This window comes from Sceloporus occidentalis, unplaced genomic scaffold, assembly GCF_023333645.1.
Source record: "Sceloporus occidentalis isolate IW3139 unplaced genomic scaffold, rSceOcc1.0.p SCAF_1, whole genome shotgun sequence".
Taxonomy (NCBI): domain Eukaryota; kingdom Metazoa; phylum Chordata; class Lepidosauria; order Squamata; family Phrynosomatidae; genus Sceloporus; species Sceloporus occidentalis.
In genome coordinates, this window is record NW_028316981.1 from 1,927,229 (window position 1) to 1,951,454 (window position 24,226).

Genomic DNA, 24,226 nt, shown 5'->3' on the forward strand with positions numbered 1-24,226 from the left:
CTTCTCGGACTGCTCTCACGCTTACTCCTTGCAAGGTCTGTGCTTTGCTTCCACTTGTCGGGCTAAGCCACGCTTAGCATGTCTGTGAGTGCTGGCCGCAGTCCTGGACATTCCTTTACCGGATGGCACCGGGTACCGGGGCGGGACTTCCTCCCTCCAGGGGTGGGATTTCCTCTGGGGGGTGGGGCTTCCTCCTTCTGGGGATGGAACTTCCAGGGGAAAACCCAAGGCACACTCTCCAAGCCTCAGGCTAGCAATAGCAACCCCCTCTCTGATTACACTTGCCAGGAAAACCCCATAATATCTTCTCCTTAGGGTCACCATAAGTTGGAAGCAACTTGAAGGCATTACATACACGTCACTCTCTCAGCCTTCAGCAAACCTCCTCTGAAGAAACGTAGAGTCGTCCTAAGTTGGGAAAGACTTTAAAGAATGCAAAAATAGAGGCAAATCACATGCTCTCAGCCTCAGGGGATTGCTATAGCAAAAAGAAGGGGGAAAAACCTGACAAAACCCTGTCAAGAAAGCCCTTGGGTCGCATGCAATATGTCAGAAACAACCACAATCCTGTTCAAAATGGAGGACCTTTTGCACAGCCTCCTGGACAGAAAAGCCACGTATAAACCAAATAAAATAAATAAAATACAGATAAATAAATTCCTGTTGGTTATTCCCAACTAAGGAAGACACATTCAGTCAATTGCTGAACAGTGAATGAACATGTAGGATTTCATTGATTCAGTGGCTCTAATCTAGGCTTCATCTACACTGTAGAAATAATGACACCCTTCCATCGGCCAAAAAGACTTTTCGGGAGCTCTCACTCCCAAAACACCAACTCAAACACTGCAAACGCTACCAAACTAAAGGACCAAGATCCTCTTTCTTTCTCCAAGTCTTCTTCCTCCGGCTGCTTATCTCTCTTCCTGTCCCACCAGAACTTACCACGGTCCTACAAACCTTTTCAGCGTATACTTCTTCCTCTTCAGGTTTACCTCTTCCTTCTGTCTAATAGCCAGCTCCATCTGCTGTTCCTCCAATGTCAGCCCTGTTGTCCTCCCTCTCCATTATCTCTATCTTCCACTGCTTCCACTCCTATCCTTCCCCCTCAAGGGCTCAAGGACACGTTTCTTTCCTGTATGGCCTACTTCCTCCTCAAAAGGTATGAATTCTGAGGAAAATATGTCAGATGTATCAATTGAATGATTTCTCTTCTCTGTGCAATAGTGTCACTAGTGGGATGCGGGGGGTGCGGACCGCACCAGGTGACACCATAAGAGAAGGTGAGACCACTGCTCCTCAAACACCTGTATTTGGGCAGAAATGGGTTGTGACATTCATCTGCTTCCCTTTAAAATGATTTGAGAGATGGTGGGAGTGGGGTGAAGCTCAGTGGGAGGAGAAAGGAGAAGTCACCCCCCCCAAAATGTTAAAATTAAACTTTCAAATTTCAAATTGGCTTTTTTTTAAAAAAAAAAATTAAAATCCTTTTTATATTGTCTTTAAAAACATCACATTTTAACCAAATATTTACTATCTATATGTAAATTCATTTAGGTTGCATATGTGATACTGTAATTTGAAGGTATAATTTTAATTTTGTTACTTACTTATATCACAACTATCAACATTACATTTAGTGGTATATGGAAATTATGATTTATTAGTAACATTTGCGCCAAAAAGCATGACTAAGGATTCTGCATGGCTGCAGGATGGGAGGAGGCCAAAGACAGGCAGGCGACACCATGAGAGCCATGCCAGATGACACCAACCCTAGGGACGTCACTGCCTCTGTGGATTCTCTCATGCTTCCAAAGGTGCAAAGCAGACACCAGGACTCTCCTTTAATGCCAGATGATAGCTGTCAGACTCTCCTGATTCACAGATCTCTTTCAGACATAAAAGACAGCTTCTATGAAGAACAGTTTTTATTGCAGTAAAGAAATCATTACAGACAGAGTAGCGACTTTTTTGTCAGGACTGAAATAACACATATGAAATACACATTTATAATGATACGTAACAACTCCACCCCATAAATCAATATAGCAATCTAATTGGCAAAATTCCTCTTCCCCATTCCTTCCCTGGCCAGTTCCAGAGAGCTTGACCTGAAAGCACATTAATGCTTACAGCTGTACTGTCCAGTTAGCTTCTCCAACCGTCTAGAATATTCTATTTAAACTCTATCTATTATTCTTAACCAACTATAACCCCGATCATCCTTATTTTAAACCCTAAACACATTAAACACTTATGGCAGGAATTTATTCCTGCCAATAGCAAACCTCCAGACAACGTCTACCACATACATCACTGTTAAATGACTCTATCCAGTCCAAATGTCAACCTCTATACTCGCAGTGCATCCAAACCCTGTTCAAGTCACAAAACATAACCCTAGACAAACACAACTGTTCCAGTTTGAAAAACCATTTCATGAAGATATTAGAAGAAGTATAATTGCAAGAATCCATAATAAGAGTTTCCCAGACGTTATGAGAGTGTGGGGCAGACTATATGGGGAGAGGCGTTCCTAAAGGTATGAAAGCTAAAATACAAGATATTTAAAATTACAAGCTTTGAAGCAGAAATAAAATCAAATGAGAGGGAGAGAAAGGTAATCCAGCTCCATCAGGCCTTGCCTGAAAAGAAGAAAGCCTTCCCTCCATCCACCATCATCCAGAGGGAGAGAAAGGTAAGCCAGCTCCATCGGGTCTTGTCTGGAAGACGAAGGCCCTCCCTCCCTCCACCATCCAGAGGGAGAGAAAGACAAGCGAGATCCATCAGGCCTTGCTTGAAAAGAAGAAGGCCCTACCTCCATCCACCATCATGCAGATGGAGAAAGGCAGGCCAACTCCAGGTCTTGCCTGAAAAGGACGTCCCTCCATCCACCATCAGCCAGAGGGAGAGAAGGGCAGACCAGCTCCATTGGGCCTAGCCACAGTAAGAAGAAGGACCCTTCCTCCAGTCCATCTGCCATGATCCAGGCCTTGGAGGGAGAGAAGATCTGCTGGACTCTTCCCCATTCCCTTTTGTATCTTGTATTTTTAGGATGCAAGCCTGAGAGCAGGGAACTGTCTTCTTAACAATATGTAATCCGCTCTGATAGCCTTTTTGCTGAAGGGTGGGTTATAAATAAATAAATGTTGTTGTTAGTCCTCAAAGGTGTGAATTTTGAGGAAAATATGTCAGATATAACAATTGAATTATTTCTCTCCTCTGTTTGAAGCATTATCTCATGCTTCAGAAGATGCAAAGTTTGAGCAAAGCATTTCTCCCACTGGTGGCATTTTTATGGTTTCTCTCCTCTGTGGACTCTCTGATGCTTCTGAAGGCCTGACTTCTGAGCAAAACATTTCACACACTGCTGGCATGCGTATGGTTTCTCCCCTGTATGCACTCTCTGATGCTTCACAAGAGCTGATTTACAAACAAAACCTTTCCCACACTGCTGGCATGTGTATGGCTTCTCTCCTGTGTGCACTCTCTGATGCTTCACAAGATCTGACTTGTGAGCAAAACCTTTCCCACACTGCTGGCATGTGTATGGTTTCTCTCCTGTGTGCACTCTCTGATGCTTCACAAGATCTGACTTGTGAGCAGTACCTTTCCCACATTGCTGGCATGTGTATGGTTTCTCTCCTGCATGCACTCTCCAATGCTTCACAATATCTGACTTGCTAGCAAACCTTTTCCCACACTCCTGGCATGTGTATGGTTTCTCTCCTGTGTGCACTCTCTGATGCTTCGCAAGAGCTGACTTGCAAGCAAAACCTTTCCCACACTGCTGGCATGTGTATGGTTTCTCTCCTGTGTGCAGTCTCTGATGCTTCGCAAGAGCTGACTGGCTAGCAAACCTCTCCCCACACTCCTGGCATGTGTATGGTTTCTCTCCTGTGTGGACTCGCTGATGTTTCACATAATCTGACTTGCCAGCAAACCCTTTCCCACACTCCTGGCATGTGTATGGTTTCTCTCCTGTGTGGACTCTTTGGTGCCTCACAAGAGCTGACGTCTGAGCAAAACCTTTCCCACACTCCTGGCATGTGTATGGTTTCTCTCCTGTGTGCACTCTCTGATGCTTCGCAAGAGCTGACTTGCAAGCAAAACCTTTCCCACACTGCTGGCATGTGTATGGTTTCTCTCCTGTGTGCAGTCTCTGATGCTTCGCAAGAGCTGGCTGGCTAGCAAACCTCTCCCCACACTCCTGGCATGTGTATGGTTTCTCTCCTGTGTGGACTCGCTGATGTTTCACATAATCTGACTTGCCAGCAAACCCTTTCCCACACTCCTGGCATGTGTATGGTTTCTCTCCTGTGTGGACTCTTTGGTGCCTCACAAGAGCTGACTTCTGAGCAAAACCTTTCCCACACTCCTGGCATGTGTATGGTTTCTCTCCTGTGTGGACTCTCTGATGCTTCACAAGAGCTGACTTGCAAGCAAAACCTTTCCCACACTGCTGGCATGTGTATGGTTTCTCTCCTGTATGAATTCTCCGATGCTCCACAAGGGCTGATTGGCAAGAAAAATTATTCCCACATTGCTGGCATGCGTATGGTTTCTCTCCTGTGTGGACTCTCTGGTGCCTCACAAGAGCTGACTTTTGAGCAAAACCATTCCCACACTGCTGGCACGTATATGGTTTCTCTCCTGTGTGGGTTCTCTGATGGTAAACAAGGCTTGCCTTGTGAACAAAACCTTTCCCACACTGCTGGCATGTGTATGGTTTCTCTCCTGTGTGCATTCTCCAGTGCCGCACAAGATGTGACTTGTGAGGAAAGCATTTCCCACACTGCTGGCATGTGCATGGTTTCTCTCCTGTGTGGACTCTCTGATGGATCACAAGAGCTGACATCCGAGCAAAACCAATCCCACACTGCTCGCATATATATGGTTTCTCTCCTGTGTGGACTCTCTGGTGCCTCACAAAGTCTGACTTCTGAGCAAAGCATTTCCAACACTGCTGGCATGTATATGGTTTCTCTCCTGTGTGGACTCTCTGATGAGCCACAAGGACTGACCTGTAAACAAAACATTTTCCACACTGTTTGCATTTGTATAATTGCTCTCTTGTGTGGACTTTCTGATGTCTCACAAGGTGGGATGTCTGAACAAAGCATTTCCTACACAGCTGGCATTTGTACAGTTTCTCTCCTGTGTGGTTTATTCTGTGGCTCACAAGGTCTCCATGCACTTTCAAATGTGCCATAAGAATTGAGTTGTATGCAAAACATTTCCCACACTTCCAGCATTTGTGTGGTTTCTTTACTGTGTGTGCTTCTTGGTGGTTCACATGGTACAATTTAGAACCAAAACCTTTCACAGAAATGTCATACCTAAAGTGTTTCTTTACACCGTGGGGCCTCTTCCAAGACACAAGTGCCATGTTTTGAGGAACATATTTCTCAGATACATTGTGTTTGTAGGGCTTCTCTCTGATGTAACCTTCCTCTTCTGAATGTTGAGCTTGCTTAGTAAGTTCCAGTTTTTGCCTAGAACAATTCCCATACTTAGTACATACATATGTTTTCCTCCAGTTTTCTGTTGTGAAGAGGAAAAGCAGACAATAATGTGTGAAAAAGCATTTCAGAGTATGGGAAACAGTTTAAAGCCAAACAATCATAAAGACAATGAATCATTAGAACAAAAGAAGTGATGCTATGCTCAGTCTTACACTGTAGGTCCAAACTATCTGAAAGCCTGTATTTTATCATAAGAGTCTGCCTGAGTCTTACAACCACCAGAGAAGGGGTTTCTCCATCCCACCATCCTCTGGTTGATGCTGAACATCAGAGTCATGCTGGAGGACCTCTAGATCTTCCAGCATGAGTCTATGGAGAACCTCTGCCAAAAATATCAGGGACCATACTATATAAATCAAATAGATACATACAGTGAGACCGCGCCATACACGGGCTTGTTATAGGAGGCTTCCAGCTGATGTTGTACAGTTTGGGGGTTTTCTTTCATCTCTGTGCAAGTCAGCAGCTGAACCTCATTTAAGCATGAGTCCAGTTGTATCATTAGACACGGTATTATTCAAATTTGTCATCTGCTCTTCAGTCTCTGAGAGATCCCTCATCAACTGTAACCCTGCCACACACACTATTGCTACTGCACACTAGCTGTTGGCACATTTCATCTGCCTCTTCAGAAAAAGCTTGCCTTAGGAGACCGTACTACCACTGTGCTACGTCAGCATAGCCTCTTGCCTCACAGAAACATGTAATCTCACCACTACATTTTAGAATGGAAATGATAATCAACAAGAGAGCCTTACTAAGACAGCCCATAATCCTACAGGTTTCCTTCATGACCTGCATATCCAGGGCTCATCCCTTTCCCATTTGGGCTGAAGCATGACTCACTTCAAAGTATTGTAGTTGTTAATGCTAGAATTATAAATAAATTTTAAAACAGAAAACATTCAGAGAAAGAGAGATCCTTACCAAGAGAGGCCACGATCCCACTGATCTCTGCCATGATCTTTCTGTGCAAGGCTCTCTGGTCAGGATCTAACAGGGCCCACTCCTCTGGGGAGAAAGACACGGCCACCTCCTCAAAAGTCACCAGGCCCTAAAGACAGAAGAAAAAGGTTCTTGCTCACACTGGCATCAAAATGGCTGCTGGCTGTGACAGTTAGTATAAAGTAGGCTGGCAGGCTGACACAGCTCCAAAGGCAGCTGAAGTGAGACTGATTCTTCTACCATCAACAGCATGAGCATCAAGAACAAGGTATAATAATAATAATAATAATAATAATAATAATAATAATAATAACAACTTTTATTTACATACCGCCCTGTGGCGAACCAATCCGGGCGGTTTACAACATTAAAATAACGTACAGCATAAAGGTTTGATAACACAGGAGCCTCAGTCCAAGACATAGTCAGCTTCAGTAAAAGGAGACTCAGGGGTCAACAGACAGACCATTAAGGCTAGCCCAGGAGCAGAGTTGGGGTGTGGTGTGCACAATATGCATGCCCAATTCCACCCACATGGTGCCATGATGATGCAGCACATGGTGCACAGCATCATGGCACTCCTCTGGCACTGCACCTACGTGACATAGCGCCAAAGGAGTGCAGAAAAGCTGTGTGCCAGCAGTTATGCCGCCCTTTCCAGGGTGCAAAAAAGGGCCACATTTTGCAGCTCCTTTTTGCACCGCAGAAAGGAGAGATCAGGGCCGCAGTGTGTGGTTGTCACGGCCCCAATTTGGCGCAGCTAGAGTTAGCTGCAGGCTGCCCCTTAGGGGTGGACTGTAGAGCCTGTGACTTTAAAAAAACATTACACCACACCTGAGGAACAAAACGCCAAAGATCTTACACTTCAGGAATTGAATCAGGGTAGCCAACTGCAGATGGGGTGGGCAGGTCAAACGTGGGCATTTCAGCAAGTCAGGAGGGATGATGCTGGGTCATTTCCAACTGCCAGGTTGGACAATTTTCAGCTGGTGTTTTTGGTTTGTTTATTTTTTTCAGTTTTGAGAGGAGACTTGTGAAATGTTATGCAATACGCTCTAATTTGCCAGGGACAATGCCAATTAGTCCTCTTGCTCTTCCCAGTAGAGGCTGGGAACACCAGCAGCTGCAGCCTCTGTAAGTGCATGGGTACTTCTTCAGCAGTAATCTTTGCCATTTTGACCACAGTCTGTTGTTACCTGGACACACATGTGGCAGTTTTCATGTGTGAAATGTTTGAGGATATGTTATAAATGCTACAGAGGGAGCACAGAGAAAACTGCTGAGAGTTTGGCTGGTTTCCCGCCAATTAGAAAACAAACAGAGTTAGGATATAAATTGTCTGTCTGTGGTATGTATATAACATATTTTAAAAGATTAATAATAAATAAATTAATAATAAAACTACATAGTCCAAACCTATAGAAATAGGGATGAAGGTCAATGAGACATAAATCATTTATAGCTCAAGCTCCCAGTAAGTCTAGCTACAAAGAGATGCCAGATACAGTCTATATACATGGCCAATAAAGTTCTTATGTTCTCCAATTTTGAGCAAAATATTACCTGAAAAGTGGCATTAAATGGAATTTCCCCACCCCTGCCTGAAACATCCCTGAGTGGCACTGGCCGTCTTCTTAATAGAGGCCAATGTTTCCCCTGGTCCTGCTGGTTCCTTGGCAGCTCCAGAAGCTCTAGTAGCCTCCCTCTGAATGCCAGCTGCTGAACACAGAGGGAGAGGGATTTGTTCTGGACCAAGGAAGGAGGATGGGAGTATCTATCAATTCCCCTTTGGGGCTCAACAAAAAGTTCAGAGAAAAAGGAGAGTAACTCTAACTCAAGAATAAGAAGGTTGAAGACACAAGGGCGTTTATCACACTGAGGTTATTGGAGCTAAGATCAGGGGTGACTGCGGGTCGAACGATGCAAACTGACGTTATAACGTGAGTGTTTTATCACACCTGGTTGCCCTTCCATTGCCCTTCCGAATTGAGGGGGAATCAAATCCAAGGCAAGTCACATGATGCGGATTCAGGCAAAGCAGAATGAGCGCAAATTGCATTACACCGGTGCATACCATACAGATTCAACTATTCGAATTGGGACCCTTGCGCATGCTCAGTGGGGCTCTGGACACATTCTGAACCTTTGCACTTCCGGGGTGAAGAAGGGAGCCTGGTTCCACTTTCACGGGAATAACAGCTTCCCCTTTCTTCCTCCCTTCTATTTTCCCATCCCTGGCAGCCAAATTCAAAGGGGTCCTCCGTGTCAGAGCCCCCATCCATTTCAGACACATCGACATCTATCCTCTTCTCATTCTCCTCATCTATTTCATCTACATCTCTCCTTCCCTTTGTAACAGTTGCCTTCTCTTAGATTTCATCCACACTGGGGAGATAATCTGGTTTAACTCCACTATAACTGTCCTGGCTCAGTGCTATGGAATTCTGGGAACTGTAGTGTCCTGAGACATTGAGCCTTCTCTACCAGAGAGCTCTGGTGCCTCAGCAAACTAATAACAATTATTATTAATATTAATATTATTTTAAAATATTATTATTATTATTATTATTATTATTATTATGGGAGTTGGAGTTTGTTGTGGGGTCCTTGGCTCGAGGCTATGGAATTCTGGGAGTTCCATCTCTCCCTCCAGCCTGCTGTTTCTTTCCCTTCAGATTTGTCATCTGGATCTACCCTCCATCTCTAGCCTCACATGAATGATAGGGAATGTCACTTATCTCTAAATGCCCACTGATTCATCCGAATGTATCAGCCACAGGCAAAATTATTGCTGTTATTATTATTATTAATAAATTTCTTTCACTGCAAAATAATCAGTGTAGAAACTGCAGTTCTACTTGGAAGTAAATCCTGCCTCCACCTTGGCCCCACTTTGGAGGACGTCCTGCCCCCCACCCCCAAAGAGTCCTTTAGAAACTTTACTAACTCCACTCTCTCTCTCTTTGCCCCCCTCTTTTCCCTTTCTCTCTCTCTCCCCCCCCCCAATCTCCCTCCTCCTCACCAGAATGTCTCTTGTCCACATTAAAACGTGAATGCATTCATTCAGGGGGGAGCACTGGAAGCAAATGGGGCAAAATTGCAGCACGGCATCATGGGAAATTTGCAACCCGGGGGTTTTGCAGTGGTGTTCCAGAGCACAAGCAAAGCGTCATTCCTAACCAGACCAATCGGCAGTGAATTTGAAGCAAACCTCAATGTGAATCCTGTCAACTCACTTATTTAGCGAACTCCCCAAAATGAGGATCTAGTAAGGATTCAGTCCGGAAGCACCACAGAAGCGCCATGGGAGGAGCACCCATTGAAAGGAACCAGGAGTGAAAATACATTAACATTATAACATGAATTTGCATCGCTCGTTTCACAATCACCATGGATCTGAGCTGGAAAAACCTCGTTTGATAAACACCAAGGATTCAAACCTAGAGAAGTTTGAAAATTTTTACAATTTTTAAAAATCTAAAGCAAACTTTATTTCAAAGTTCTCCACTAGCGCTGAGAAGGATGTGATCTGGGAAGAGAGAAACCCAGACTGTTCCAGTCCTCTTGCTCCAGGATTACTTTTCCTTACTTGATGTGGTTGTGGTCCACCGCAAAGTGGAAGAGGCAACTGAGTCCTTGTTGGTGGGATCATTTCAGCTTCTGTGGAAGAGACCAAGGCAGGGGGGAATCCAGTCACATCTCTTGCTGTTAGAAGTAGCAATCTTAAAGACTCACTAGGAAGTACAAGCACCGCTCAGTAAAGAAAGCCTCTGACAAATAAACTCCTTTTTACAAAGTCATATTATACTTGCCTCGCCTCATTTCCTCTTCATCCCCTACACAGATGAAACTGTTTTAGCAACATATGCATTAGAAGGATGGTGAAAAAGAGCTGGAAGAAACATAGCTTTCAGTATCTGGTTGCACAATATGTCTGGAGTAAGCAATGCATTAATGCTTGAGCTGAGAAACAGTGGGGTTCTGCTATAGCTCATCCTACTGCAGCTGTGTGTTCCTGCCTATAACACAGAAGGGAAACAGCAGCTGCCTCTGGAGACCCTTGCTGAGCATGAAGGAACAGCTAGAGAGAAATAAAATTGAGGAGTAGAGAAGGCTGGTTTGACAGCTATCCCTAACACTTAACAAACAAAAACACTTAGATGCATGAGTTTGGCCACCAAAATGGAAATCACAAGAAAAGATGGAGCTGGTGAAAGAAAAAGTCATTCATGAATTCATTTTGGAAGAAGCCTTCAGATGGGTTCTAGAAGGTTCCAAACATTTTTGTGTACTTGTGCAAGGCTTCCCTGACCTCATGCCTTCACTTCACATATACATATTATAGGTTTTGGAGAAAAGGTGTGTTAAAAATGTTCATGTGCTCTTCTTTTTTGTGTGTGTTTCAGGAACCACTCCCTGTGGCTCTCATACCAAATTTTCTGTTAAAGAAGGAATGCTCTGGAACACAATCAGTTTATTTGCGGAGGTACACCTGCATTCTCTTGGAAGTCTTGGCACAAAAGAACACTTCTAACCCTCGAAAATACAGAGGGAGCTTGGGTGCAGTGGCTCGAGTGTTGGACTGGAGCCTGGGAAAATCCAGTTCTAGCCTCCCATGAGCCCTGAAAGACACGGAAACCTTGGGCCCGTCTTCTCTCTGAGCCTGACCTACCTCACAAGGTTGTTGTTGTACAGACAAAGGATAGGATGGAAAGTATGAGGGACTTGAGTCCCAGACAGAAAAAGCCATTACTGAATAGAAACACACAGTGAACAAAATCAATCTCTGCAGGTGGAGATGAGCATCACTCAAGCTGTGCAACTCTTGGGTCGAATGGCAATGTTTTGCACCATATGTACAACTGAATGGACAGCGGGATGAGCAGTGGTACTGCAAGCACATCAGGCAACAATGTCACATTGTTTCCACAGAGGACCCTGGGCGGCAGTAACAGATCCTCACCCTTTGGTGAGATCTGAACTTTTTAAACTTTGGGATATTGCTGTGGATCTTTGGTGGGGGTGGCCAGAAGCCTAATTCTGTTTAAGTGCTGGGGGAGGCATTCTAGCTCACTCTTTCAAGAAGGAAAGCTGGTTTTCTTTCTCCATGTGCTTTGGTGAGATCTGTATTGTTTATTTTTTAAAAAATTGTTATATAGTCAAGAAAGGGTTGGGGTACACAGGAGAAGCTGGCCTGGGAACACTGTTAGAGGGGGTCCTTTTAATTTTCCACATTTTCTTTTCCCTTTTTTCCTTAAGGGGCTTGTGGGTACTTTTGCTCAGAGGAAGTGAGTCAGAGACTTGCTCTGAAAGGAGCTAGTCTACATAACTATAAGGCCAGTGAATTGAACTCAAGGACAGAGTTTGGGGACAAAGGCCAAGCCATCAGGGGTTCTTTACACTGGTGTTTAGCAGGGTAAACCCACAATCTTGTTTCAGTGCCTCCTTAAGACTTCTCAGTATGGACACTGAAGGCCCTGCTGCAGTCACCTGCAACACCTGTGGGATGTTTGTCTTCTTGCCTAGAGATGTGGGGAACTTCACCTGCACCAAGTGCAAGTTGGTAGCCCTCTTGGAAGAAAAAGTCCGGCAGCTGGAGGCCCAGGTAGCTACACTTCAGCATCATAGGGAGCAAGAAGTTTTCCTAAACAGAACGGACCGAAGGGACTTGGATGGGAAAGACACAGAGGAGGTTGCTGAGGAGGAGGGCACTTCACATGCAACAGAAGTAGACGGTTGGAGGAGTGTCACACACAGAAGTAGGGAAACCAGGGAACGTTCTGTGAGCTTGCAGCTACAGAATAGATTTGAATATCTCTCTATCGTCAAGAATGATAAGGAACAGCTGCAGGAACAGACTTCAGGGACAGAGCAGGGGACCCTGGGAGTACCACCAAAGGGAACACCTGCTACTAAGTCTCGGAGGAGGTGTGTGGTGGTCATGGGGGACTCCTTGCTGAGAGGCACTGAACCAGTGGTTTGTGGGCCTGACAAGATGTTTTGGGAGGTGTGCTGTCTCCCTGGGGCAAAGATCCGTGATGTGACAGAGAGGCTGATAAGACTCGTCAAGCCTACTGACCATTACCCCTTTCTTTTGGTTCACGTGGGAACCAATGATACTGCTAGGCACAGCCTTCAGAATATCATAAGGGATTATGAGGCTCTGGGTAGGACGCCGAAAGAGATGGATGCGCAGGTTGTCATCTCATCTTTCTCCCAGTTGAAGGGCATGGTCCAGGAAAGGAGAGGTAAATAGCGGATGTGAACAGCTTGCTCCATAGATGGTGTTGCCAAGAACAGTTTGGATTCTTGGATCATGGGCTGCGGTTCCATGAGGAGGGACTTCTGGCAAAGGATGGATTGCATCTCACGCCAGTTGGCAAAAATCTCTTTGCCAATAGTCTCAAAAATTTGATTAGGAGGGCTTTAATCTGAGATATGTGGGGGAGGGAGACAGTATTCTGGAAGGCAAAAAGGCTGGAGAAAATAGTCAAACTGTCATAGAGGGAACAAGACAAACAATGCAAGGACCCAACAGTGGGAGGCAAAAATGTTTGCACAGGCAGCAAGTAAAGGGAACACATGGTCTTAAATCTCTACACTAATGCACAGAGCATGGGGAATAAGCAAGATGAACTCGAAATCCTAGTACAACAAAGCAAGTATTTGGCCTCACTGAAACCTGGTGGGATGAGTCTCATGATTGGAATGGAGAAATAGAGGGATATAACCTTTTTAAGAGAAACAGGACAAACAGAAAAGGAGGAGGAATAGCCCTATATGTCAGGGACATTTACACCAGTGAAGAGATCCAGTACATCAATCCTGGCAGCCAGGTGGAGAGCATCTGGATAAAAATGAAAGGGGAGGGAAACAACAAGGATGTTATTGTGGGAGTCTACTACAGGACCCCCAGTCAGATGGAGGAATTGGATGATGGTCATCTAGAACAGATGACCACACACTCAGAAAGGAGAGATGTAGTAGTGATGGGTGATTTCAACTATCCTGATATTTGCTGGAAGTCAAACTCAGCCAAATCCTTAAGGTCTAGTAAATTCCTCACTTGCCTCGAAGACAATTTCATTGTCCAAAAGGTGGAAGAGGCAACAAGGGGATCAGCTATTTTAGATCTGATCCTAACCAACAGGGATAACCCAGTTAATGGGGTGCAAGTGGTGGAATATTTAGGTGGAAGTGACCATGTTCTCATCGAGTTTGTTATACAGTGGAAAGGAGAAGCCAGGCATAGTCAGACACGCATTCTAGACTTTAGGAAAGATTATTTCAGTAAACCTAAGAGAAATACTGGGGATGATCCCATGGTCAGGAATACTAAAAGAGAAGGGAGTTCAGGATGGATGGGAGTTTCTCAGAAGGGAGATACTGAAGGCACAATTTCCAACAGTTCTAGTGAGAAAGAAAAATGGGAAGTGTCTCAAGAACCCAGGATGGATGACCAAGGAACTTTCAACTGGGCTAAATTTTAAACGGAACATGTATAAGAAATGGAAAAATGGGGACATCACCAAAGAGGAATTCAAACAAATAGCTAGCATGTGTAGAGATAAAGTCAGAAAAGCTAAAGCACAGAGAGGTTAAGAACAACAAAAAGGGCTTTTATTGTTATGTCCGCAGCAAAAGGAAGAAGAAGGAAACGGTAGGGCCACTGCGTGGAGAAGATGGCAAAATGATAACAGGGGACAGAGAAAAGGCAGAATTACTCAACACCTTCTTTGCCTCAGTCTTCTCAGAAAAGACAAAGGGTGCTCAATCTGAGGATAAAGAAGCAGTGGACAGATATGGGGAAATTCAGCACAGAATAAGCAAAGAGATAGTAGAGGAATACCTTGTTAATTTCAATGAATTTAAGTCTCCAAGACCAGATGAACTACATCCAATGGTATTAAAAGAACTGGCAAATGTAATATCAGAGCCATTGGCAATAATCTTTGAAAACTCCTGGGAACAGGAGAAGTCCCAGCAGACTGGAGGAGGGCAAACGTTGTCCCCATCTTCAAAAAGGGGAAAAAACAACAATTATTGTCCAGTTAGTCTGACATCAATACCAGGAAAGATTCTGGAGCAGATAATTAAACAGAGAGTCTGTGAACATCTAGAAGGCAATGTCATAATCACAAAAAGTCAACACAGGTTTCAGAGAAAGAAGTCATGCCAGGCAAATCTTATCTTGTTCGTTGATAACATTACCAGCTTGGTAGATGAAGGGAATGTTGTGGATATAGAACTGTATATCTTGATTTCAGTAAGGCCTTTGACAAAGTTCCCCATGACATTCTTGCAAACAAGCTTGTAAAATGTGGGCTAGACAAGGCAACTGTTACATGGATTTGTAATTGGCTGACTGACCAAAGCCAAAGGGTGTTCAACAATGGCTCCTTTTCATCCTGGAGAGAAGTGACCAGTGGGGTCCCACAGGGCTCTGTCCTGGGCTCAGTGCTATTCAACATCTTTATCAATTACTTGGATGACAGAATTGGGGGCATACTTATCAAATTTGCAGATGACACCAAATTAGGAGGAATAGCTAATACTCCAGAGGACAGGATCAAAATTCAAAATGACCTGAATAGACTACAAAGCTGGGCCACAGCTAAGAAAATGAACTTCAACAGGGAGAAATGTTCCACTTAGGGCGGAAAAATGAAATGCACAGATATAAGATGGGGGACACCTGGCTTAAGGAGACAACATGTGAAAGGGATCTAGGAGTCCAAGTAGACCACAAGTCAACATGAGTCAACAAGGCCAATGCGATTTTAGGCTGCATCAATAGAAGTATAGTGTCTAGATCAAGGGAAGTAATAGTGCCACTCTATTCTGCTCTGGTCAGGCCCCAGCTGGAATACTGTGTCCAGTTGTGGGCACCACAATTCAAAAAGGACATTGAGAAACTACAGCGTGTCCAAAGGAGGGCGACTACAATGGTGAAGGGTCTGGAAATCATGCCCTATGAAGAACGCCTTAGGGAGCTGGGGATGTTTAGCCTGGAGAAAAGAAGATTAAGAAGTGATATGATAGTCCTGTTTAAATATTTGAAGGGATGTCACATTGAGGAGGGAGCAAGCTTGTTTTCTGCTGCTCCAGGGACTAGGACTCGGAGCAATGGATGCAAGCTCCAGGAAAAGAGATTCCACCTCAACATTAGGAAGAACTTCCTGACAGTAAGGCTGTTCAACAGTGGAATAAACTCCCTCGGAGTGTGGTGGGGTCTCCTTCTTTGGAGGTCTTTAAGCAGAGGCTGGATGGCCATCTGTTGGGGATGCTTTGATTGAGATTTCCTGCATGGCAGGGGGTTGGACTGGATGGCCCTTGTGGTCTCTTCCAACTCTACAATTCTGTGATTCTATGATTCTATCCCAGTAAAATGTATAGTTGAGCATGAATTCAAACCCTGCTCGCCAGTCAAACCGCTACACCATGTGGCCTCCTAGGGTCACCTTAGAATTGTCATAATGACACGAAGGGACAAAGCAACATCAACAACTTGGTGCAGGGGTTAGGATATTGGCGCGGGGCTTGGGAAATCCGTTTCCCCTTCCCACTGGAACTTACTGGAGGACCTCCACCATCTACTCTCTCTCTCACACGCACACATACCCCTACCTCGCTGGGTGGTTTTTATGAGGAACATCATGCTATTAGAAATATTAACTGAAAGAGGAAGGGCTGCTAGAGACAGTCAAGATCACTCCAAATTCTACGCAACACCATAAACGTTTATTACTTATGCAATTGAAAATGCATACATTCCATTGTATTTCCTATTACCATGTGTGGAGATGAGAGCTGGATAGTTAAGAAACCGGATAGAAAGAAAATCAACTCATTTGAGATGCGATGCTGGAGAAGAGTGCTGAGGATACCGTGGATGGCCAAAAAGACAAACAAATGGGTCCTAGAACAGATCAAGTTGGAAACCTCCCTTGAAGTCAAGATGACTAAACTGAGGGTTAGACAAGGCAACTGTTACATGGATTTGTAATTGGTTGACTGGCTGAACCCAAAGGGTGCTCAACAATGGCTCCTTTTCATCCTGGAGAGAAGTGACCAGTGGGGTCCCACAGGGCTCTGTCCTGGGCCCAGTGCTATTCAACATCTTTATCAATGACTTAGATGAAAGAATAAGGGGCATGCTTATCAAATTTGCAGATGATACCAAATTAGGAGAAATAGTTGACACCCCAGAGGACAAGATAAAAGTTCAAAATGACCTAAAGAGATTAGAAAGCTGGGCCATAACCTACAAAATTAACTTCAAAAGGGAGTAAAGTAAGCTACTGCACTTAGATAGAAAAAATGAAATGTATAGATATAGGATGGTGGACACCTGGCTTCATGAGACTACATGTGAAAGGGATCTAGGAGTCTTAGTAGACCACAAGTTGAACATGAGTCAACAGTGTGATGTGGCAGCTAGACAGGCCAATGCAATTTAAGGCTGCATCAATAGAAGTACTGTATAGTGCCTAGAGATCAAGGGAAGTAAGTGCCATTCTACACTGTCTTGGTCAGGTCTCACCTAGACAACTGTCTCCAGTTCTGGGCACCACAATTCAAAACGAATGTTGAGGAGGTAGACCATGTCCAGAGGTAGGCAACCAAAATGGTGAAGGGTCCCCAAACAATGCCTTATGAGAAATTACTTAAGGATCTGGGTATGAACGTTCCTGCGTGACAGGGGGTTGGACTGGATGGCCCTTGTGGTATCTTCCAACTCTATGATTCTATGAGGCTGTCTTACTTTGGTCACATCAAGAGAAAATGTGGCTTATTGGAGAAAACAATAATGCTGGGAAAAGTGAAGAAGAAAGGAAGAAAGACCACATGACAGGTGGATGGACTCTATTAATGAGACCATGGGTATGACTATACAGGAACTAAGCAGAGCAGTGGAGGCCAGGGAGCCTTGGCAATGTCTCATCCATGGGGTCACCATGCGTCAAGACTGACTCAAGGGCAGTTAACAACAAGAGCAAGGTCTACACATGTTGCTTTTTGGTCAGATATGCTATCCTAGTTGTTGTCATATCAGCTGAATGTTTTTTAGCTAGATAGTCCAATAACACAATTCAAAACATTGCCTTTTACTGATTCTCAGATGCATTCAGATGCACAAAGAGACCTGCAGGATTCTGGACAGAGAGTGTTCATCCTTACCTTGCAAAGGGGGCCCTCCATCACACTCCTGCTGCATGGTCCTCCATTGGGGACTCTGCCTGGGGTCCAATGGAGACTTCTCAGCCACAGGGAGTTCAGAGTGAACTTCTACCAAGAGATTCTTCACCTGAAACAAAAGTCAGGATTCGGGACATGGAATTTGGAGAAGGATGAGAAAATGGCAAAGGTTTTTGGACGGAGGAGTTGGGGCTTGTGTGAGATGAGACATCCAGCCACAGCCAAGTCAGCAAAAATTAAGGAGCTAATGTGCCCTACTTGAAAAACTGACATACAAGATAAGAGCTCAAAAAGGTGGAATACAGTATGATACATACATTAATACATTGCATACATTTATTGTATATGGTGGAATGCTAACAATTTCATGGAACTCACAATTTCTGAAGTTCTGGAAAACCATGCTTTGACTTAAAATGGAAGTCTTCCCATAGACTCATTTATTTTTATATCTTTGTATAATTGTGTGTGTGTGTGTGTGTGTGTGTGTGTGCATGTAAGGAAGAGCTGTAAGACTCATCTAGATAAAAAAAATTGAAAACCTACTGCTACTTTAGAATTACAGTGGACCCTTGGTATCTGTTGGGGTTTGGTTCCAGGACACCCCATGGATACCAAAATCTGTGGATGCTCAAGTCCCATTAAATGCAATAGCATAATAAAATGGTGTCCCTTATATGACAAAATCGAAGTTTGCTTTTTGGAATTTATATATTTTTCAATATTTTCAAGCTATGGATGCTAGAATCCGTGAATAAAGTGTCTACCGACTGTATACCTAACTGTACAGTCTATGGGAACAACACTGATGCTGGTCACTTGTTAAGTTGGCTTTAGAATAAAAATAAAATTAAAGGAAAAAACTTCAACTAATACAAAAGTGCTTCATCTCTTAGAGTGAGAGTGGGCTATTTGTTGAAGTGAGGGGAACACATCAGGCCCAGATACTGCCACTGAAGTCACCCTGGGGAAAAGTCAGGTTGTGTGGCAGTGCCAGCAGGGAAAACTGGCACTTCCTTTGAAAACATGGCACAGAGGGGGCACCCACCTGGTTTTGAAGCAGAATCACCTTTCTCAGAGGCTTTGGTGACTGTGATTCCACTTCATCACAAGGTGGAGTGTCCCCACAAATCCTCCTTATCAAAGCCACATCTGGGGGCATTTCATTTCAGGAGAAGCTCCTCAGTGGGCCTTTGCCCCCAAAGTCATCAGCGGTCCAAAAAAGGCACCTCCAGAACAGAAACTGCTTACCTTGGCACAAGGAGGAAATGCTCTCATCTGATGCTCTTTCGCCTTCTTCTCAGCCCGACTCAGGAGGAAACCCTCTGCCAGGGCCACTGCCTGGGAACAAGTCTCTACCTCACATTCCCTGACCCAGTTCTCCATCTCTGGGGGCAAGATGCTCAGGAACAGTTCCAAGATCACCAGGTCCAGGATCTCATTTTTTGTGTGGTGCTCTGGCTTCAGCCACTGACGGCAGAGATGGTGGAGTCGGCTGCAAACCTCTCGGGGGCCCTTGCCCTCTTCGTAGGAGAACTGCCTGAAGCGTTGGCACTGTGTGTCTGAGCCGACAAGGTCCTTGTCCAGGGACCTCTGGACTGTCCTCTCCCAGAATCCTCCACTGCTCTCACCACTGAGGCCATCACAGCCTTTTCCTTCTTCAGGACCAGATGAGACTGCTTCATCCATCTGTATAATTTTTTTACACCAACAAAACCGCAACCAGGACCAAAGTTATTCCTCCTCTGGCTGTCTCAGGGTAAAGATGTCCCTAAGACCTTCTGCTCAAACACCCTATAAAACCAATACATGGTTGTGTTAGTATAGATCTGTACTCCCCAAACCTTTTTGGGTTTCCGCTCCCTTTTCTTTTGAGCAGCAGCCCTAGCATCCCCCCCCCCCCCAGCACATATATTTATTAATGATCTCAATGATGGAACAGGGGGCATACTTACTAAATTTGCAGATGAACTGGAAGAGGGGATAGCTAATACCATCGAGGACAAGATCAGCATTCAGAGTGACTTAAACAGATGTGAGAGCTTAGAAGACCACAAACCTAACATGAAGCAACAGTGTGATGCAGCAGTTCAAAAAGCCAGTATCCTCAAGAATGACATGTATTCTATCAGGCCCCAGTACAAGGCAAATATGGCTATTCTGGGGGATTGGAGATGTCTCATCCATAGGGTCACTATCAGCTAGGGCTCACTATTCAGATATTTTTAAAAATCCACTGGTGAGCAGCAATTTTGTTGTTGTTGTTCCACCAAGGAAAACATCAGAAATAGGGGACAATAGTAAGGCCTGTTACAGACTGCCAAAATAAATCTGCTTCGGGTCTCTTTGGAGGTATGCTATTTAAATGATGCATGCATCCTAAGAATCTGGAAGCTGCACCAAAGCTGCACTCCTGTGCTTAGGAATGGAGTGTGGCTTGGGCGCGACCTCTGGACTCTTAGGACCCATGCATCATTTAAATAGCATACCTCCAAAGAGACCCAAAGCAGATTTATTTTGGCAGTCTGTAACAGGGTTAAGATAACTGGTAAGCCACAATTTGTTGAAACAAAGGGGAGAGTTGAAGATAGTTTTTTGATATTTTAAAAACAACAACCAGAAAATGCTTCCAAGTTTTGTACAAAGAGGTTGGGGAGGTGAATGTCATTGCTGAGCTACTCTGTTAATGAGTGAATATTTCTTTGCCTCAGAATAAGAATATGGACACAGTTGCTTAAAAAAGATGACTCAAATCTCTTTCACATGCAACAGCTATACAGCTTTTGTGCCACATTAATAGCCATGGCTCGGTGTCCTATGGAATCCTGGGATTTTTAGTTTTGTGAAGTATTTAGAACTCTCTTCAAGAAAGCTCCAAACTGCAAACTTCATCACCTGGAACCATAGTCAAGTGGTACCAAAGTGCTACAATTGTGTGACAGGAAGATGGGCTTAAAGTTCAATATAACTGTAATATTAATAGAAAGTATGGCCAGCATTAACACTCGAAATTATAAAGAAGCCTCTTGATCAGCAAACTTTGTTCTTCTTGTTGTTTAACCCCCACCGAAGTCACTCATTGACAGGAATGGTGGAAATCCTGGTTATGGGCAAAGAAACCTGAACCCACAAAACAGTGAATCTGAGGCAGTGAATCCAAGGAAGAACTGAAAGCCAAGGGGCAAAGTGGGTGGGTGGCAGGAGCCCAAGGAGAAATTCTGGGTGAGGAACCTGCAAGGGAGAATTGTCACCGTTCATCTACACAGAGATGTGTGTGTGTTTTTACTACACACTGCATGGCTCTCAAACTGAGAAAGGAACTGATACCAAGGCAGCTCTGGGTGAGCTGTTTCATTTTTAAGAAATTACTCTGGCAGCATTCATGACTTTCTTTTAGAGAAACTGGGGAGTTTATAACTTTCTTACTTGGTCTTTTTGAGATCGGTTTCAGCCTCAAAGGCCAGGAATTTGGGGTGGGAGGTGGGGGGCGGTGTAGTAGTCTGGCAGCTCCTTCCCTCTGCCCCAAAGAAGAGAGGATCCGGATTAGCCCTCTGGTGCCAAGGCTGTGCCTGGGTTTGGGGAGAGAAAGGAGGAGAAATGATGCTGTTTGATGGACTCCTCCTGCCCCTCTCCTGCCCCAATGCAAAGGGAGGGGACCTGGGTACAGATGGTGCTGGAAAAGGGAGGCCTGACATATCCTTTGGGGGGAAGAGATGGAGGATAGGGAAAACCTTTGCCTTTCTCCTCATTTAGGTTTCCTGCCTTGGGGGGGGGGGGTCCCTTATGCTGCCAGGGAGAAAGAAACTACACAGAAATCAGATAATAAATAGAGAAATCCCTCCCTGAGGTCAGGAAAAAAAGGGTTCCCTTCCACTGCCATCTTTCTGGCCTCTTTGGGGGGAAGGAGAGGAGGGACAGTTCCTTCTCCTCCCCATAGAAACATTTCTCTTCCCTTATTTCCCCCTTTCCATCCTCTCTGGGGAGCAGGCCTTGGGTCCTTCTGAGCCCTTTCTTTTGGGGCTGCCTCCCTCTTTCCCTCCAGAGACCCTTCTTCCCCATCTTCCTCCATCCCTTGGAGGGAGTCCTCCCTCACTCTCCATCCCCCCAAAGAGCCCCCCTCCTTCTCCCCAGAAACAGACAGACAGACAGACAGACGGGGAAAGGGAGGGAGGGGTCTCTCTTAGTCCCAAAGGGGGACTCTCTCTCTCTCTCTCTCCATTTGGGAGACTGGAGGGACCCCTCCTCTCCTCCTTCCCCCCCACAAAGCCCCCTCCCTTACCACCACCATCTCCTCCTCTTCTTCTCCCTCCTGCTCCTTTCTGGGCCTCTCCCTCCCTCTTCCTTTTCCCACAAAGGACCTTTCCTTTGCATCTTCTGCCTCTCTAGGAATCTGAGCCTTTCCTCTCTCCCCTTGGAAGGGGACGCTCTAGGAATCTGAGCAGCCACTTTCTCTCTTTCTCTTTGGAGGAGGACTGTCTAGGAATCTGAGCCTCTGCTCTTTCTCGCCTTGAAGGATGCTCTAGGAAACAGAGCCTTTCTGCTCCCTTGGACCCTGGTTGCCTTGGAGAAGGAGGAAGAGGAGGAGGGGATAGCATTTGGGAAGGAGAGAGGGAGGGATGGGGATGCCCTGAGGGTGGTGTTGGTGCTTCCTCAGGCAAACCCCTTCAGCAATCCATAATAGCCCAATCTATAATTCCATAGCCCACATGGACAGTTGCTGGCTGAGTTCCATGTTGGAGGCTACCCCAAATGTTTTGGAAAGACTTTGATGACAAACCTTTAGAAAAAAGAATTTGCATTGGATCATCACAATCTATGCAAACCATTTCAATTGAAAGGTGCCATTGCAATAGTTGCTGGATATGAATCATAGAGTTGGAAGGGACCCCAAGGAAATCATGAGGATTGCTTGCCCATAGGGAATCATGGGGATTACTTTTCTTTGTTCTCCACCTTCAACTCTGCTTAAAACTCCCTCTCCTCCTGTCGCTTCATCATTCTCTCCTAATGATTTTGCTATTTCATCTCTTTTCTGCTGCTCCAGAGAACAGGACCTGGAACAATGGATGCAAGCTCCAGGAAAAGAGATTCCGCCTCAACATTAGGAAGAACTTCCTGACAGTAAGGGCTGTTCGACAGTGGAACACACTCCTTCCTCGGAGTGGAGTCTCCCTCCTTGGAGGTCTTTAAGCAGAGGCTGGATGGCCATCTCTCAGGGATGCTTTGATTGAGATTTCCTGCATGGCAGATTGGGGTTGGACTGGATGGCCCTTGTGGTCTCTTGCAACTCTATGATTCTATGATCAGAGATTACCAGTATTCACTCTGAGATAGTCCCTCCTGATTTTTCTTCTACTACTAATCTTCTATCACTCTTGCCTAAAATTTGTTCTATGTTTTCTCCTGTCTCTTTCGATAAACTCTCTACACTGCTGCACTCTTCCAAACCTGCCACTTGTTCCCTTGATCCAATTCCTACTCATTTTCTAATTTCTATAGCTCCCTCTTTTCTGTCCTCGCTTCTCTATATTTTTAATCTCTCTCTATGGGTTCTTTCCCTACGGTCTTTAAACATGCTTTAGTTTCCCCTATTCGGAAAAAAACCTTCTCTTGACCCCTCTTCTTTGTCTAGCTATCGTCCGATTTCTCTTCTTCCTTTTCTTTCTAAGGTTTTGGAACGATTCGTTTATTCTCGCTGTCTTGAGTTTCTTGAAGCCAACGCTATTCTTGATCCCTTTCAGTCCAGTTTCTTCCCACGGCATTCTACAGAGACGGCTCTCACTAAGAACTCGGATGATCTTTTACGGGCCAAGGCTAATGGCCTTTACTCTGTTCTCATCCTTCTTGATTTGTCTGCACCCTTTGACACCGTTGATCACTGTCTTCTAGCTGATATACTTTCTGACCTTGGGTTCTCGGACTCTGTTCGTGAGTGGTTTAGATCTTATTTGTCAGATAGATCTTTTGCAGTGGTCACGGGTGGTCAGACCTCATCCTTTGTTCCCTTGTCTGTTGGAGTTCCACAGGGCTCTGTTTTGGGTCTCCTTTTGTTTTCTCTCTACACATTGTCCCTAGGAAAACTTATCAGCTCTTTTGGTTTTTCCTATCATCTGTACGCCGATAACACTCAGCTGTATCTTTCCACCCCTGACCTTTCTCTGGGTCTTGAACAGCACGTTTCATCTTGTCTTATAGCTGTCTTGTAGTGGATGCGGTATCGATGCTTGAAGCTCAATATGTCCAAAACAGAGCTTCTCATTTTTCCACCTCAGTCTACTCTTCATTACTCCTTTTCTGTTTCTGTTGATGATATTTCCCAGCAGAGAAGGAGCTGAGCCTCCTCTAACATTGGGTAGCTCCACCCACATGGCTCCTAACAGGCCGGTAGAGAGAAACACAAGCCAGGGGCCTGGCCCGCCCCCATGGGCAGAGCAACCCAAGGAACCTCAGTCTCAGTGTTGCCAATTTTGCGACTTTCACACAAAAACGGTGACTTTTCAGAGCTTTCCGTGTGATTTTGGTGCCTGGCTCTATTTCAGTGCATTTTTGGTGAC

At 44.9% G+C, this 24,226-nt stretch overlaps 1 protein-coding gene across 1 annotated transcript; it reads right to left on the minus strand.

The window, feature by feature from the left end:
• Nucleotides 1-1,933: 1,933 nt before the first annotated feature.
• LOC149320345 (uncharacterized) lies at nucleotides 1,934-21,451 on the minus strand. Its single transcript, XM_089500538.1, has 6 exons — nucleotides 21,099-21,451; nucleotides 18,924-19,466; nucleotides 17,655-17,781; nucleotides 10,063-10,133; nucleotides 6,456-6,582; nucleotides 1,934-5,547 (listed from the first exon to the last, which is right to left on the minus strand). The coding sequence occupies exons 2-6, from the start codon at nucleotides 19,359-19,361 to the stop codon at nucleotides 3,299-3,301; spliced, it is 3,012 nt and encodes a 1,003-aa protein (XP_089356664.1). The 5' UTR covers nucleotides 19,362-19,466; nucleotides 21,099-21,451; the 3' UTR covers nucleotides 1,934-3,298.
• Nucleotides 21,452-24,226: the final 2,775 nt, after the last annotated feature.